We start from the raw sequence: 18029 nt of genomic DNA on the forward strand, positions 1-18029 counted from the left end.
ACACATCTGTCACTACAGAGTGTGACAATGGAGGATTAGCAGAACATATTTAGCCCCGCGACATAGGCTCGTCACTGGGAAAATCTGAGTTTTCAGGGAGTGTCCTGGAAGAGCCCCCCCCCCCCANNAAGAGGGTTTTGACCTTTGCAGCCTGGCAAGTCTCCAGATGTTCCTGAGCCCCCACGGGAGGCGCTTTGCACCCTCCTGCCTGCAGACAGCACTGGACTTATTAGTAGCTGTGACCAGTGTGTGCACATTCGTGTGGTCTTCACGCAGTTCCGACACTTTCCCTTGATTATCTGGGGGCGCTTTGCATTATCGTTCTCAGTGTGGAAGTAATTGCAATAGGAAATATGTTTTCAACTTGTAAAAATTCACCTTCGAGGGATTTTTTTTCCAAAGGGTTGCTGCTCTTGAGGCCAGGACAAGACCCAACAAGAGAGCCAGATGGGGTTAAAGATGGAGCAGGGTGGGGAGGCTTCCCCCGGGCCGCGCCCGCTGTGTGCTGAGCCTCATCCCCTCAAGGACGCAGTAACCAAAGGGACGATTTCTCCGGCCAGCTTCTCTCCTACAAAGCCTGGGCCAGCCGGTGGGACGACACCTTCCCACCGGTCAGGGTGGCTCTGCCTTCCTCCACAAACAGGATGCAGGAGCTGGGGGGAAGGCCAGAGGGTTTCTCTGTGACCTCAGGGGGCCTGAGGCCCCCCCTAAGTGGAGGCTGTTTCCAGGGTGAGTGAGGACAACAGCACAACGTGGATAAAGAAGGAGGACCCAGCTAAGAGGTTTCCCCTTCTGCATCAGCATGAATTTCCTTAGGTCCAACACAGCGTTGTGGCGTCCCCTTCCAGGGAGCAGCTCCTCCACTGGGGTGAGGACACATACTTGGAGGAGAAGCTGCTGTGGCAGCTGGGAATTGCCAGGAAAGCTCACCCAATGTGTGTGTGTCGGGGTGGGGTGGAAGTGTTGGGATGTTCTCACAGGCCTCTTGTTCCTTGGAGAGCTGGACACGTGGATCTGGAAAGAGCAGGCATGGGGGCACCTGGGTGGCTCAGTCAGTTGCACCTCTGACTTCAGCTCAGGTCATGATCTCACGTTCTCCACACCTGATCACCCGCACCTCTGCTGTAGTCATGGCGGGTTTACAGAAGAAAGAAAAGGATAGACCAGGTTTCCGGCTGAGATGGGAGCCTGAGCAGAGCATTGCAGCCCCTAGTGACTGACAGCTGCTGCCTGCCAGTCCACGTGCCCCTGTAGCTGATAGGTCCTGCTCACTGGTGGGCCCACCGCTCTTCCTCTTTTGTCCAGGTGGCTGTGCTTCAGCCCCTTGGCTCTTCTTTCTCTTGGGTACAGGCTACAGAAATGGACCCTCAGCCCTAAAGTCTAGGCTCTGGGCTCCAGCCCAGCCTCAGGCCTCTGTGGTTCGGGGCCCAAAGAACTCTGGTGTTTTATTCTTCTCCACCATTGCTCCCTTTGGGGTCCCAAAGGGATGGCCGGAGCAAGGCAGAATTCCCTGGGTTCTTGGCCAAGACCCATCTAACGGAACTGCATTCCTAACACTGGCTCCACCAGGGAGAGATGGCTTTTTCTTGAGCCTTATCTCACCTTCTTAAATGTACTAAATGAGGACCAAGGCCCAACCAGAGAAAACAGTTATAAGAGTTGACCCAGACTTACAGAGCCAGGACACATGGGATCTGAACCGTTGTGACCTTCCTCCCCAGAGCCAAGCCATGGTCACAGTGTCCCCAGCTGGGCTCTCATCTTTGGATCTGGTGCCTGGGGCAAGTGCCCCCACAAATATTCATTGCATCTGAGATAAAAGGGAGCAATGAAAGCATTGCACCAGGTCACATTTAACATTTATATATATATTTTTTTCTGATATCAAGCACAAATGCCTTGTGTTTTTGTTTAATGTTTATTATTTTTGAGTGAGAGACAGAAAGAGAGAGAGAAAGGACCATTGGGGGAGGGGCAGAGAGAGATGGGGACAGAGGATTTGAAGTAGTCTCTGTACTGACTGCAGAGAGCCTAATGTGGGGCTCAAACTCATGAACTGTGAAATCATGACCTGAACTGAAGTTGGACACTTAACTGACTGCACCACCCAGGCGCCCCAAGTGCCTTGTATTTTTACTTGCTAAGTTTTGTCTACTATTCTTGCTGATGCTTCCCAAATGCTCCAATGGATGTCGTCCCTGGGGTTGTCCATGGGATGGGGACATTTACAGAGTCACACCCATGTCAAGAACTATGTCTTCCTGCTCCATTCAGGTGAGGGGGTCCCGGTGACCACCCCATCCTGGGAATTCCATCCAGGGAATCACCTCCTTCTGGGTTGTGTGTTTCCCATTGTCTCCTTCAATTTACCCAGAGGATCAAGGTCAAACTCAGGCTCCAGCCAGGATGTGGCTGGAGGGGTCACTGGCTGTGTGGTGTGGGGGTAGGGGACATGGGGCTTCAGCTGCTCCGCTCATAGGATTATCAACCAACTAGCCTGTTTCCATCCCTTGCCCAGACTCCCTGTTCTGAGGCCTCTGTGGGGTGGTGTCTGCACAGATGGTGGGGTTTCCCTTCCTTGGCACTGCCAATCCCTCCACCTACCACCCCTCACCTTGGAAATGATTGTTCTACTGTTTGTCTAATAAAGTTTAAACAGTTATTATTGAGGGGCACCTGGGTGACTCAGTCGGTTAACTGTTCACTTCGGCTCTGGTTATGATCTCACGGTCCCTGGGTCCGAGCCCTGTGTCGGACTCTGTGCTGACAGCTCAGAGCCTGGAGCCTGCTTCAGATTCTGTGTCTCCCTCTCTCTCTGCCCCTCCCCTGCTCATGCTCTGTCTCTCTCCCTCTCAAAAATGAATAAATATTTTTTAAAATTTTTAAAAATTATTGAGATGAGACTCCTATAACATAAAATTAACCATTTTGAAGTGAACAATGTTCTGCAACCATAACCTGTATGTAGTTTCAAGACATTTTTATCCCCCCGAAAGGAAACCCCATCCCCATTAAGTAGCCCGTCCCCATTCCTGCTTCCTCCCTGGCTCCGGCCAAACCATCAGTCCATGGCCTGTCTCTATGAATCCTGGGTATTCTGGGTATCTCATATATATGTAATCATACAATATACAACCTAGCATAATATTTTCAGGTTCATCTATGTTGTAGCCTGTGTGGTGCCCCTTTCCTTTTTATGGCTGATTATTCTGTTGTATGGATATACCACAATTTGCTTACCCACTTATCCACTGATGGGAGCTCTTTCTACTTTCTGGTTATTATGAATAGTGCTGCTGTGAGCATGTGTGTGCAAGCATTTATTTGAGCACCTGTTTTCACTTCTTCTGGTAGATACCCAGGAGTGGAATCCTGGATCATATCTATGTTTAGCCTATTGAGAAACCTCCCAAACTGTTTTCTACAGGGGCTGTGCTGTTTTATGTGAAGTTTCCAATTTTTTCCATCCTCAGAAAACATTTGTTTTCTGGTCTTTGTTTTCCTATTATAACCATCGTAGTGCATGTGAAATTGTACCTTAACTGTGTTTTTTATTTGCATTTCTCTAATGACTAATAGGCATTTGCATATCTTTGGAGAAATTTCTACTCAAGTCCTTTGCCTGTTTTTAAATTGGGTTCTTTGTCTTTTTTCTGTGAGTTATGTAAGAGTTCTAATATTCTGCATACTAGACCCTTATCAGATAGATGGTTTGCAAACATTTTCTCCAATTCTGTAGGTTGTTTTTTCAGTTCCTCTTTTATCAGTGTTTTTTTTTTTGTTTGTTTGCTTTGTTTTGTTTCTTTCACTTTCTTGATAGTGTTCTTTGATGCACAGAGTTTTTAATTTGATGGAGTCCAATTTACTTATTTTTTTCTTTTCTTGCTTGTGCTTTTGTTGTCATATCTAAAAACCCATTGCCAAAACCAAGATTTGGTCATGAAGATTTATCCTTACATTTTCTTCTAAGAGTTTTAGGTGTTTTGCTATTACACTGAGGTTATTGATCAATTCAATTTTGAGTTACATTTTTAAAAATTGTGTTTTTTTGTTTTTTTATTTCTTTAAAAAAATTTTTAATTGTTTTATTTTTAATTTATTTCTGAGAGAGAGAGAGAGAGAGAGAGAGAGACAGCGTGAGCAGGGGAGGGGCAGAGAAGAGAGAGGGAGACACAGAATCCAAAACAGGCTCCAGGCTCTGAGCTCTCAGCACAGAGCCCGACACAGGGCTTGAACCCACAAACCATGAGATCATGGCCTGAGCCGAAGTCGGACGCTTAACCAACTGAGCCTCCCAGGTGCCCCATCTCTGCCTCCCTCTTTAAGATTATATGCCATTGCTTGCATTCAGGGTTTGCCAGATAATCCAGGAGAGTGTCCTCATCTTCATTTCAAGCTAATTAACTTTATCACATTTGCCAACAGTTTTTTTCCCTGTAAGATAGCTTTCAAAGGCTCAGGAGCTAGGACCTGGGTAGTGCTGGGCATGTCCACCTCCTGCTCCTGCCAGGCCACTGGAGGGTGTCCAGAAGGCTGTCGGAGCCTAGCTGGCATGAGGAGAGGGTGCGGGGTGGGCAGCGGCCGTCAGCATCCACCTGGGCCTCCCCGAGCCGGCTCCTGCACATGCACCTGCCTCCTGCTGGCAGAGGGCCGCGTTGACACTGAGGTGTCCCTACTGCGGATGACATGGTCAGGCTGTCCTGGGCAGTGTTTACAGGACATCCTTTGGGCCAAAAGAAACATCGGCTGGTTTGCTTTTCCCAGAATGAGGTGCTGAAGGTAGACAAGCGCTTTGGCAGCCCCGGGGGGTGTGGGTCAGTTACTGACTTCAGAGCTACAGAAGGACCATGAAACCTACCAGACCCTAGAGCCAGGGCTCAGGCAGTGAGCCAGCGGCAACTGCCTGGGCCCCCATGGCTCTGACTTCAGCAACAGCTGACTGGGCCACCGCGCACTGTGCCCTCCATCCCCGAGGTCCCAGGAGCTCCCATATTCTCTTGCCATCCACTTTTTGCCAGGTCAGCATCTGACCATGTTTGCTCTGCTGGCCTTGTCTGCCTCCAAGTCCGGAAACAGAGGTTTCTGAGCCCTGCCTGATAGCCTGGCTAAGTAAATTAGATAGCTTGCAGTGGATCATGACACCAATTCCGGCTCTTAGAGGGTGGCCACTCTGGGCAGGGGGGTGCAGCCCTGCGCCCCACACCTGTGGACAGCTGGAGCCCCCCATCCTTCATTACCATGCATCACAGGAGCTCACCAGGTCTCCATGCCCACCTTTTGCTTCCTCTATGATAACTTTGGCGCAGTCCCCTTGTGAGCCACTCACGTGTGGAGGCTGCTGAGCCCACCTGTATGCACTGTGACGGTGTGGGTTTCAGGGTGTGACTGGGAGGCTGCTCAGGCCTGAACCGCCTCGGTGGCCTGTGCACACGCACAGCTAGAAACAGTGCCCTCGGTGTCCTTCATCATCCCTCATGGGCTCCTTTCCCACAGAAGAACGGGCAGGTTCCTGAGAGGTTCCTGGATCCCAGGAACCCCACGCTACAGCCTTGTCTCAGAGACCCCTTCCCCCCCACCAAGGGCACGGCCCCCAGTCTCCTCACAGGGAGGTCCCCCGGGCTGGGACCACCACACCAGACAACAGACGATCCCCAATCTCCTGCCCTGAGTCGTCATCATGAGGACAGGCAGGCACGGCCAGGGCTCTGCGGGGCGCTGAGAGGTGGCCATCCCAGAGAGGCCTCTGAGCGGCTTGCAGGGTGGGGTCAGGGCCAGAGTGGGAGGGCTGCGGTGTCCCGCCCAGGGGTCACACCACGAACCTCTGGCATCACACCACCTCCGGCTCCTTCCTTTTCCTCACAGCTTGGTCATCTGGGGCCCTGGGGCTCCAGGCTGTGTTCCTGCCTCCATGGGGCCTTTGCTTGGGTCAATATTGATCTGGCTTCTTCAAGTACTTCCTTCTGCCTCTTCCCTGAGCGGGCCTCCTCCCCTCAGAGCCCTGCCACAGGGAGGGCGGGCAGGTTCAGCAGCCGGCCACAAGGTTTTTGCTGTGTGGGCTTGAGGCAGGAGCAAAAGCAGTGGAGAAGCTGGCCTGCGTGGCTGAAGCAAAGACTGAAATTCCAGTTTCTAGGTAGCTGTCCTCCCCAGGCCTGCAGCCACCAGCCCCGTGAGGTTCCCTGGGACTTGCTGCTCTGAGCAGCTGTGCCGACTGCAGCAGCTGTGGACAAGCCATGCCCCGGATACCCAGGCCCCATTTTCCTCTTTTAACCCTGGGCCAGTGTAGGGCCTTAGCAATCAGGGGAGCATCTACCGTAGGGGCTGCCGGTGGTGGCTCCCTAAACGGAACGGTATGGGGCGAGAGCATGGATGGTATTATACTCATGAGTCAGAAGAAACGTAGCCCAGAGAACGTCAGCCACCTGCCTGAGGTCCAGGGCCAGCTGCTGGGGCTGCACAGTCTCCTGAACCCCTTCCCATCCCAGGTGCCCCTCGGCATTGGAAAGTCCACCAGTGACCAGCCCCTGGGCTGGGAGCAGCCACCCGCTGAGTGAGGGAGGGGTGGGAGTTGGATCAGACCCCAAGGGGTGTCCCAGCCCAAACTCTGGACCAGAACCCCACCAACATGGAGGGGTACTTGCTGCCATCCCAAAGTGAGGCCGGCTCGAAGCTGATTCAGCAACCTTAAGACCCAAGGGTTGAATAGCAATCCTTTCTGCTACTTCCATTTCTCAGAGGCCCTTGACGGACCAGGATACCTGGCTGTGCCCAAGGGAAGGGCAGCTGGGAAAAGGGGCTGCCTCTTTCCAGAGGAGGGGTGAGGTGGTACTCCCAGCCACCCCACTGCACCCGTATCAGCTCTGGTGGACTTGCAGCACGGTCCAGAGCAGCACAGAGATGTCACCCCAGAAGCCATAGCCACTTGGCTAACTGGAGCCCACGTCCCAGAGAGGGCGGTTGAGGTCTTCAGAAATCCTGCCCCACCTTCCAAATCCCTCCATTTTCTCTCCCGGACTCCTATGGCCACCCCTCGGGATTACTCNNCAAGATTTGGTTTATGGCAAACTTTGCCACCTTCAGTCTCAGGCCTAATCGTGGGGTTTCCATCTCTCTTGGCTCCGTAAGAGCCAGTGTGCACTCCCCTGTGGCCCAGCCCAGCCCCGGACAGACTCGATCGCTGGGCCGGTTGCTCCTGAGCTCCAAAAGAGCAGATATACAGAGGACGCCTGCTGACTTCCAGACCTCCCCAGTCCAGCTCATGCAAGGGACACAGCTTCCCCTATTAACATCATTTTGACCCCAATCCTTCTCAGAACAGACTTCCCACCTCCCCTACCAGTTCTCTGGTTCTCTTCACCTAAGGCCCACCCCACCTGCAAATCTGCTTGCCAGCTCTCCTCGTCCTGTTGAACTTTTCCTTCTCCCTTCTGGGCCTTGGCACCTTTCTAGGCCTGAGGAAGCCAGAAAGATCCCCGGGGTGTGGGTCAGGGCCTGTGTCCATTCCTGCCCTTGTCCTCCAGGCCTGTCCCAGGTCCTTTGGCTCTGGGACAGAGAATGCCCTGGGCCTCAGGTGATGGGGGGTAGCAGGTCTGGGAACCTGCTTTTGTAGAAGATCATGTAGGAAAAGGATTTTTCCTCCCTGCATATCCAACCTGGATAAAGACCCAGCTCACAGCTGATCTCCTCTTCTGCTCTTGTGAGCAGGAGCTGTCCTCTCTTCCGCTCAGAGCCCACCCTGGTGAAGCCCAGGACCCCCACCCAGGCCTTGCCCTGCTCCCAGGAGGCCCTACGCTGCTCCTTCAGGAGCCTAGGGGCACCCAGGTGGCTCAGCCGGTTAAGCATCTGGCTCTTGATTTCCACTAAGATCACAGATCGTGGGTTCGAGTGCTGCGTCTAGCACGGAGCCTGCTTGAGATTCTCTCTCTTCCTCTCTCTCTGCCCCTCCCCTGCTCACACTCTGTCTCCCTCAAAATAAATAAACTTTTAAAAAAAAGAGGCTAAATGTAAGTCAGAGCACATCACCCCTTTCTCAAAACTTTCCTCTGGTCTTAAAATAAGAAACTACCTCCTAAGTTTGGGCTCCCAGACCCTCTGGGATGGGCTCTTTGGGGCTCTTCTCCTCCCACCCCCTCGACCCTCCTTCCTTCTGCCCTGAGCCTTCGCTGCCTGTCTTCCTCCCGTGCAGTGCTCTGCCCATATGTCACTCCTTATAGCAGGAAGTCTGGCCTGTGAGTTCTGTGGGAACTAGGACTCTGCCGTGTCCCGTGGCCCATGATGATGTGTGGCTCCCGGGTGTGGGTCCCTTGGCCTGCAGTGGAGAAGTCAGGATGGAATCAGTGGCATCAGGGGACACTCCAGCGTGCCCTTGGCCTGATGACCCCTAAAGGAGAGGAGTCACAGGACTGTGGGGCCAGGGAAGGGGGGGCCAGGGAAGGGGCGGCAGGGCAAGGGGCCCAAAGGCCGAACACACTGATGGGACGCCCCCATCGGCTCCCCTGTGGCTAAGTTCTCATTCACACCTGGAGACCTTGGTGCTCTGGGGAGCGGGCAGGGCTGGGACCTTGGGACACTGAGTATCCAGCCCAGGTAGGAGCAGGGGAGCCCAGGAGTGTGAGCACAGCCCTGCGGGGAGCCTGGTGCAGTGGTCTCCAGCACACGTGGCCGTGCTTTGGGCTGGGCCATCAGGCAGGCATCCTGATGGCTCACACCTGAGTTGAGGCATCTCCCCAGGGAAAGTGGCTAAATCCAACATGACATTGTAAAGTTAGTATGTCCAAACCCAATGGGGGCTGGGGGTGTGGGTGTCTTCTGTATTCACATTCAGATTAGATTTATTATAGAGGTCCCAACCACAGCAAGCCCATCTTTACCAGCTACCTTTGTGGGGAGGGGATCTTCTCACCAGAGTTGAAAATGAGGCCAGGACAGCCGGCATCACAGCCCGAAGAGGGGAGGAGGCAACCAGAAGTCTCCCCAGCATGGGAGAGGCCAGGACAAAGCAGGCATACGGCCTGCCCACAAGATGGCCTCTGGCTCTTGACCTTTGCTGGGGTCCTTCTTATCTGCTCCCCTGGTGAGGTGTCCCCTGCCTGTCCCCGACATACCTGGCCCCAGCCCCAAACCAGGTCTAGGGGTCATCGCTGGCTCTGCCTCTTGAACCCCTGAGGCTGCTGCTGGGCCACATCCATATGGCCTCAATCCCGGCCCTATCCCCTGTGTCAATCCACAGCTTCCTCTATGCCAGCCGCTCACCTGGGAAGGGAAATCATACAAACATGGCAGGGCCGTGGAGGGCCTTGCCACACCTACCTGGCTGGAGCACATCTCTCTGTGGGTGACTGGAGCTGGAGTCCCAGCTCAGACCTGTCTGATCTTGGCATCCAGATACACACTTACTTACACCAGCGAGGTGACCTGAGTGTGCACTGCACCCCTCTGGGCCTGCCCCCTGTGTGTGATGGGGGTGGTCGAAGGCAACTTCTAGGCCCAGTGAGACTAGGGGACTTGTGGCAGCCTGGGTCAGCCTGAGGCAGCATTTGGCTCTAGTAGGTGGGGACAGAGAGCTGTGCCACTTTGCCCATAGAGCAGACCTTTGAACTGTTTATAGGAGCTTCCTGGCTTGGGAAAAGCAGCCAGGCCTCCTCGTGGTTCCCAAGCGCCCCCTGCTGGTGGCTCTAGGGAACTGCACAGCTGGCCGGGGAGGGCACCGGGGGCCCAGCCGCCTCTGATGCCTGTTCCTTTGCATTGCCTGTCCAGCAGCATCGTGGGGCTGACGATCCCATGAGAAGAAGGCTGGAGTCACATATTCATAGACAGCTGGGACTTAGCTGAGAACCCATTCATTGTAACTCAAAGACTGGCATCAAATTTATTATTATCTTTTGTTAAATATTTTAGATCATTTCAGGACACATGGTCTACAAGGACGTAATGGGTTGTCTTCCCAGTTTTGCGTGTACAGTTATGTGACAGGAGGAGAGGTGACATAATCAGGTGGTATGCACGTAGGGAGGGTCCTGGGGGGGGCTGCCCCTGCACCTGCATCACGAGCCTTGCTCCTCTGGACTTCCACCAGGCAAACCTGGGACTCACATCTCCCAGTCAGGTGGCAGCATAGGAGGAGGGCCACTGGGGACAGCAAGGATTACAATCACACGTGCATTCGACATGTTTAAAAGACACAATACACAATGGGCAGTGGGGAGGTGTTCTGCTCGCTGCACGGCCGCCTGTCCTGCAAGCGCCTCGTGGGGTGGGGGTGGGATGTCAATCTCCATGGTGCTAATTGGAGAAGGGTCTCTCTCCTGCCGGAGGTAGGGGCGACTGGGCAGTGGGTTCTGGAATGGGGGGGTGGCCCGGGCAGACCAGCTCCAGCTTCCAGGGGGTCCTGGCTGCCCCCCTGTGAGAGCACAGGCTTGACCTGCCAGGGCACCAACAATGGGCACAGACCAGGGGAAGGACACAAGGTCCTCCCTCCCTGGGGCCACAAGAAGGTCTGCTGACAGCCTCAGGGCACAGCCCAATGCCGGTGGGTCCTCCGGGCCAGCACCAAAGACCTTCCTCAGTGGGTCCCCTGGTGTTTGCTTCTCATAAGGCCATTCACAGCTTGGAAAGTGCCTTGAGTGGCAGAGGGAGGACCCAGAGGGAAGAATCAGGCGTTTCTCAAGCTGGACAGCTCCGGGCTATCACCTGGTTCTTCCACATTTGGGCCAGGCAGGTGGGGCTGGGGCCCTCCTCCAGCAAAAGGGAGCCACGATGGCCTGTGCTATGTTGGCACCTGACTGGGGGTCGGAGGCGAGAGTTGTCTGGATTCAGAAAGACCTTCCCTGGGCTCCCCTTGGACTAAAGATTTGAAAAGTAAATTCTTCACAGCAGCGCAAATAGTCTTTGAAGTTCTAACAAATAAACAATCCGTAGGGCAGTTCTCAACACCCAGTGGAAGGTGCCCTGTGACCGTGACGCTTGGCACTGCAGAGACCTCTGCCCCTGGGAGGGCGAGCTGTTCAGTCAGCCCGGGAGAGGACACCCCACCCCCAATTCCTCACTTGTTGTTTGAGATGGAAGTACAGAGCCCTCTCTTCAGTCCTGGAGAGGCAAGAGAGCCATTCCCACTGGACTAGGTGCAGGGGCTGGTGGGGCCAGACCTGGGAGACCACAGTGCAAGTCTGGCTCCACCTCTGTCCCCGTGACTCTCAGACCCACAGAGTCCTCGTCAGAAATCGGGGACCATGCCTCCACCCAGCATGGTGGGCGAGGGAAATCGGGGCTGGCCCCGTGGATGTTGGGCTACACGGAATCTGAGTCTGAACAGAAGAAGGCCCCGGGGGATCCAAAGGGTAGCCTGGGGAAGGCGTGGTGATGGAGTTTGGGGAGCCCTGGAGCCTGGGTTTTGTTCTCCCTACCTAGGGAGGAGGAAACGCCTCCTGGCTCAAGCTGAAGGAGAGGAGTTCCCAACCTGGGCCCCCGACCCTCTGCTCGCCAGCCAGGCGTGCCCCTCCACCCTGCGCCAACGGTCAAGACCCAGGGTCTCAGGGACCTCACCCGGGTGCCACACTCAGTAACAGTTGTCTGAAAAGAAGGGTGCGCAGGCAGATGGCGGGCAGTCCCCCTCATCATGCGGCCCCACCAGCTCCCCGTACTCGCTGTTGTAGAACACCTGGCCTCCCTGCGCCCCGCGGTCCGGCCGCCGCCGCCGCCCTTGGGTGTCAGAGTGCGTCCTGGTCACGTCCACATTCCGGCCTGGTCCTTTACAGCTGCTGGGACAGGGAGGGTGATGGTCAGTAAGACTAGAGGACAAGAGGGACAGGACCCTGGTGGGGGTCTGGTCGGAATCAACAAAGACAACCGGAACACCAAGTGAGCCCAGAGCACACAGCAAAGCAGGCTCATGTGAGTGTTGGCAAACGCTGGAGCTCTCTCTGTCCCAAGCCTGGGCATGGGACAACAGAGAACACCCCCACGCTGTGCCCCTGGACCCGTTTCTCTCCCAAACCCGCTCATCTCTGTGAATGCACCGATGCTGGTTCAGTGGCCCAAGCCCCTGGGCGACACCCTTTCCTGAACCCCTCACCTACAATCCACCCAGATGCCCTGAGTGTTGTAACTGCAGAATGCGTCCATGCCCCTCTCTGCATGCTCTGTCTTGCTCCAGAGCCAGGGGCAGCCTCAGATGCTCTGCACTAACCTGGTACATCTCTCCTCTCCCAGCCCCGCCTCCCTAGGGCCCCCTCTTCAGAGATCCTTTCAGCCAGAGAATGTCCTTCTCCTGACAGACCCTCCAATGGCTTTTTGTCACTCTCAGGATGACGTCAAGCTCCTCTCCCTGAACGTGCCAGCCCTGAGCCCAGCCGACAGCCCTGCTGATGGCCCGATGACGCTCCCAACTGTGCTCTCACTTTCTTCAAGAGTTTTGAAAAATGTTGCTTCATTGCTTCTGGTTTTAATTTTGCTTTGCATGGTGCTAGGCCTGATGCCAGACTTTTTTTTTCTTTTTTTTTGCTTCATAAACGACTCAGCCTGGGGCGCCTGGGCAGCTCAGTTGGTTGAGTGGCCAACTTCAGCTCAGGTCATGATCTCAAGGTTCGTGAGTTCGAGCCCCACATCGGGCTCACTGCTGTCCGCACAGAGTCCACTTCAGATCCTCTGTCCTCCTCTCCCTGCCCCTCCCCACTTGAGTTCTCCCCAAAATAAATAAGAATTAAAAAAATAAATGACTCTGCCTTTTTGCCTGAATTTCCAGAATGTTTACCTTGAAAGTCTAACAGTTCAGCTAAACTATGCATCCAAGCCCAGTCCTCTGGGGCAGTTTTCCCAGGCCCTCTTCCGATATGTAGATTCAGTTCTTTTATTTAAGAGGTTTAGCTTGAATTCCAAGTTTAAAACACTAGGTCTGTTTGACTGTCGGCATAGGCTTCCTTGGAGATTCCAATCTTACATAGATTGGGTCTTTTCCACTCAACTACTATGCTTACCAACGTTCTTTCTCATCTTTTTTACCTCTTTATTTTGGTTTTATTTTCTTTTGTCTTTTCATGTCCACATTCAGTGTCTTTCTCTGCAAGGAGGAATTGATCATATCCACTGATCCTTGGGCACTCCCTCTCCTGTCTTCATTTCTGAAGGGATTTCTCCTGTATTTCAACTTCTTTCCTGAATGTAGTCAACCACCTTTTCATACCTTCACACTGCTCATTTCCATCTGCGTGTTTGAGTTTCCGATTCCTGGTGAGGGTCCTTTGTTTAATTATGTATTTAATACACCAGAGTGTGTGTCAACTTTTCCCTGCTACTACTTCTTTTTTTTTTTTTTTTTGAGTATTTATATCTACATTCTGATTGTTTTATTCCTATAACTCTGTATGGATAGTGATTATGTGTTTTCTGTTCATGATTATTCATGCTGGGATTTCCTGGACTAGAGGTATCTGGTGATCCTATGGAAGGGGCTGGGGATGTGGGGGGCTCCCGAGGTTTTTCCCTTAGAAGTGCTGCACTAGACCGCATCTATGGTGTCACCTTGAATTCCTTCAACTGCATCCTCAGCAAAGGCTCCATTCATGTCCTGTATTGTATTGCCATTTGTGGCCACTTGTGGTTGCTGCCGCGCAGCCCAGGGCTTCCACATCTTCCTCTTGCCTACACATTGGATGACACACTGCAGGGGGTGATCTGGCATCCTGAGTGGCCCCTCCAAGGGCTGGGTGAGTGACCTCGAAGTCAGAAACCCATGGGGTGAGTGCTGATTGGTGGTTCACAGGAGACAGGGAAGGGCTGGGCAGATAAACTCTCTCCTCTCTGCACAGAGCCCTTCAAGGTACATTTGATCCTGGCACCTGTTTGGATAATGTTCCACGTGTCAAGTGAATGCACCCACCAGGTGAACTGCTGTATCTCTTGGTGGCTGGCTATGCCATGCTTCCTAGCAAATCCATGCGAAGAATAGTGCTTTCCGTTGCTGCTACTGTGAGGTGCAGCTTCTGCAATAAATGGTTTCCTTGGGTGTGTATCTGTCTTCTGGATTCTTGCTTCTGGAGGACTCATCTGCAGCTTTCTTCCTCTTTCACCATGGAGCACTCACTTTCAGAAGCAGTTCCTCCCCCAAACAGCTGCCCCTGGTGCCTCAGACTTGCCCTGGAGCCCAGCTCTCCTCCACCAGATCTCTGCCTCCTCTGTTATCTCCCCAGTTTGTTTGTCCTGAAGACCTTATCACACTCCTCTCTCACGGGACAGTCCCTATCTCACTCTCCTTCCGCCAGGACTCAGGTATGGCTCTGCTGGCCATTGTGCTGAGTTCCCTACTCGCAGATAAACTCGAGTCTCTCTCTTGGTTATGTCACAGGCATGGGCTCTGAGTGGCCTTATTCTGGGTGTTGTTTATATGAAGATATGTGGAGATTAGAACTTACGGAGCAATCACCCTCTGGCTCACGCTCTTACTGAATTATCTTTCTTTGAGATAGAAAATACTGTTTGGTAGAGAAACATTAGCCAGAAGCTATTTCCAACAATACAATTAACATTAATTTTCCGAAACGAGGTTACTAATAGAGATCACCTGATGGAATCAAGAAAAACAAAAACAGAGGCCAAGATGCATGGTATTGATGCAGTAATCATGGCTGGGTGTGTGATCCCACAACCACCAGCATTCACAGCACTGCAAACACACCCTTTGCAGGCTGCTGGGAAAATATCCAATAGTCGGTTAAGCTGCAGACGTCATAAATACAGTTACCAGAAAGGTGAACAATAGCATCGACTATCCTAACATGATACAAATAAATACTTGTGGTCTAGGGTGAAATATTCACTGATGACCTCATCTAGTGATTAAAAAATAGCAGAGGTAGAAGCCGAGATTTGTTCTGGAAAACTGAGTCAGATGACCAAAGAAGGGCCTCTCGAGACAGACACAGATGTCAAAGGGAGAAGTGAAGGCTGTGAAGAAAGTGGAGAAGAGCAATGTTTTACAGTATTGTAGCTCTTGTCATCATTCATTCATTTCAACATGGGGCCTGAACTCACGACCTCAAGATCAAGAGTTGCACGCTCCACTGACTGAGCCAGCAAGGCACCCCCTAAGTCCTGTCATTTAAACAGCTATGTGCAGGGCGCCTGGGTGGCTCAGTCGGTTAAGCATCTGACTCTTGGTTTCGGCTCTGATCATAATCTCTTGGTTTTCTGAATTAGAACCCTGCGTTAGGCTCTGAGCTGGCACGGTGGAGCCTGCTTGGGTCTTTCTCTCTTCTCTTCTCTCTCTGCCCCTCCCCTAGTTGTGCTGTCTCCGTCTCTCTCAAAATAAAAAAATGAACTTAAAAAACCCCAGCAATATGCAAGTCAACTAGTAGGGTAAATAGGTAGACATTTAACTATTTCATCTATACTCTTAAAAGATTAAACACTCAAGTTTTTTTGGGGGGGCTGCTATCATCTTGCACAAAGGGAGGCCATCTATCTAGGTCACCTTCTGTGCAGGCACACAAGGATTTCTCTGTAACCATATTCTTATCAAAATAGGACACCAGCCAGCTCCAGGTCACAGGATCTGTTTGTCTCCTGCTGCCACCGAGCTTAAATGATGGGGTCCTGGGGATGGCCGGGGCACTCCCTGGCTGCAGGTGTATATGTACAGTGGGCATGGAGGCTCATACTCGGTTCACAAAGGGCATCTGTCATATGGAAGGATGGCGTAGGGGACCAGCACCAGGTGTGCTGGGCCGGGATGGTGATGGGGGTGGGGGCTTCTTTGGGATGGTTGGTGGCCAAAGGCCTTGAGTTCCAGAGCAGTTTGCTTTGAACACACAAAAAGGCAATAGGGAGCCATGAAAGGGTTCAGGTAAGACAGTGAAGGGCACACACAGGCCCAGCTTTGCCCTCCTGGCCCCTTGCAGGGAAAGAGGCTCTGGAAGCCCTACCTGAGCCCACTTTCTTATCTGTACCTGCTCTCCAGCTGCTCAAACTCCTCAGAGGCCAGCACCATCCCACTGTCCGTCTGGTTATCCTGTGTGCAGAGAACAAGCCGAGGCTGGAGGCCCCCCTGATGCCCGTCTGCAGGCAGCTGCCCACCCCCAGCCAGGACAGCATGGCACAGACCTGCACTGCTGCAGACTTAACACCTGTGCTGTGACAAGCGAGCAGAAAACAGGTGTCCACTCCTCACTGGAGTGTGCAGGGGAGGGTATGCCCCTGTCATGGAGGGAGAAACCTAGGTCTGGGGCGGGGGAGCAGGGGCTGTGCTCGGCCGGCACTCAGGAGCTGGCAAAGCTGGGATACCCTATGCTGGGCCATGTCAGTACTCAGGGTGCAGGAAGAGCAGGGACACAAGGAGAAACGGGGAGAACACTGAAAGAATCTGGCAGCTCATAGTGTGTAAAAATGGCCTTCCTGGAGACACATTCCAGATTTAGCGGGGCTCGTCACCCTTAGATCATGCGTGACGTTCGTTTTGAATTGCATGGAAGGGAACAGCACTCTATTCAGAGCTGGGGGCCCCTGACATCTTCCTCTGGCCCCTGGCGACGTGAGCACTCACTGACCAGGCTCGTCCGGAGCGAGGCTGGGATGGGAAGGTTCTTGGCTGTGTGTCTGGGAAATAGGCTGAGTGGGGGAGTCTGCGCCTTTACAAAGTGCACACACGGGTTCCAGCCTCACTGGCATGATGGGTCCACTCTGCTTGACTGAATCCGAGGAAACAGCTATCCCCTGAGCCCTGTTCCCCAGCCTCCTCCTCTGGGGACACCATCCCCTTCCCTCTGGCCACATGGCTTGGGGGCCACCAAAGGGAACCCCTAACTCAGGCTAAGCTGACAATAACCATCTGGGACAGGAAGCTGTCTTTCCACTGGGTTTCGATGCTGTGTGAGGGGGGACCCTGTGTGTGTGAGGAGGGCACAGGGGGAAGTGGCTGAGAGATGGTGGCATCGCAGAGGCATACAGACCCCAACATGCCCCAGGTGCAATAGAGGACTTGACATTTCAAGGGACAGTGGGCACCCTTTCCTGAGCAACTTTCCCCTGCCGGCCTCAGGAGTTGCTGACACCTCCTCCCAGCAGACGGAGCCCAGCCACCCTGATGTGGGATGCAGGGGCCCACCGGCCCCACTTACCACAGAGGCCTTGTAGGTCGTCGGGGTCATGGGAAATTCTTCGAACGTTTTCATCCTGGAGGAGCCCTGGGTCTGAGTCCCTCTGGCCAGGCACCCGGGAAAGGACACACAGTTGTAGTATCTGTGGGGATAAAATGGGGAGTGCTGAAGAAACGTGGCCCAGAAAGCTCTCTCCACCTCTCCGTCTGCCCCGTCTCTTTCCAGGAGGACCCCAGGCCTGGGATGAGAGTATGGGGCCTGGGTGGAGTGCTGGTCTAGGCCCCCCTCAGGCGCCTCCTGCAGCCATTCACCACGCCCCCCCCCCCCCCCCAATCCTACCCCAATGCTGAGGTGTGTCTCCTCTCCTGTGTGCAAGAGGAGAAAACCTCCTGAGGTCAGTGTTGGGAATGGCATGGGATCTGAGTGCAGAGCACCCAGCCTGGGGGCGGGAAGGTGGCATGTTGCTGGTGAGAGATGTAGGGAGGCCTTCACCCCAGAAAGAGCCTCTTGGTGCAAGGCAGGCCATCTGGTGAGGCAAGCTGCCACCTGGCCTGTGTGTGTGGGTATGTGTGCATGTGTGTGCCCATGTGCACATTCGTGCATGTGTTGGGGTGGCTGGTGGAAGGAGTCTGGTGGGCACCAGCTGGCTGTTCCTTTCCCCAGGTCTGACGCAGCCATCGGCAAGAGACCTCTTATTCAGAACTCTGGGAACTTATGCTACCATCTGAATCCTGAATACGGGTTAGTGACAGGCCTACCCTGCTCCCAGGATCCCAAATTTCAAACTAGGGGGAGGTGCCTGTAGCGGCAACGAGCGCCAGAAGCAGACAAGGCTGGAGAGTAGAGAGGACTGGGGTGGGTGGGGGTGCAGAGAACTCGAAGTCGAAGTCTATATGGCCTTGGAGGGGCCCCAAGGCTAACCAGGCCCTCCGGGGAGCCACTGTCACC

At 53.7% G+C, this 18029-nt stretch overlaps 1 protein-coding gene across 1 annotated transcript in view; it reads right to left on the reverse strand.

Annotated features, from left to right (window-relative positions):
- Window positions 1-9839: 9839 nt before the first annotated feature.
- FLT4 (fms related receptor tyrosine kinase 4) overlaps window positions 9840-18029 on the reverse strand; it is a 42315-nt gene continuing 34125 nt past the window's right edge. Inside the window, exons 28-30 of the mRNA XM_077746332.1 lie at window positions 17103-17223; window positions 15936-15997; window positions 9840-11753 (exon numbers count right to left, since the gene is read on the reverse strand). Coding sequence (XP_077602458.1) covers window positions 11552-11753; window positions 15936-15997; window positions 17103-17223 — 385 coding nt within the window. The 3' untranslated portion in view covers window positions 9840-11551. The remainder of the gene's footprint in view (window positions 11754-15935; window positions 15998-17102; window positions 17224-18029) is intronic.

Source organism: Crocuta crocuta, unplaced genomic scaffold (genome assembly GCF_008692635.1).
Source record: "Crocuta crocuta isolate KB4526 unplaced genomic scaffold, BGI_CrCroc_1.0 scaffold218, whole genome shotgun sequence".
NCBI classification, from domain to species: domain Eukaryota; kingdom Metazoa; phylum Chordata; class Mammalia; order Carnivora; family Hyaenidae; genus Crocuta; species Crocuta crocuta.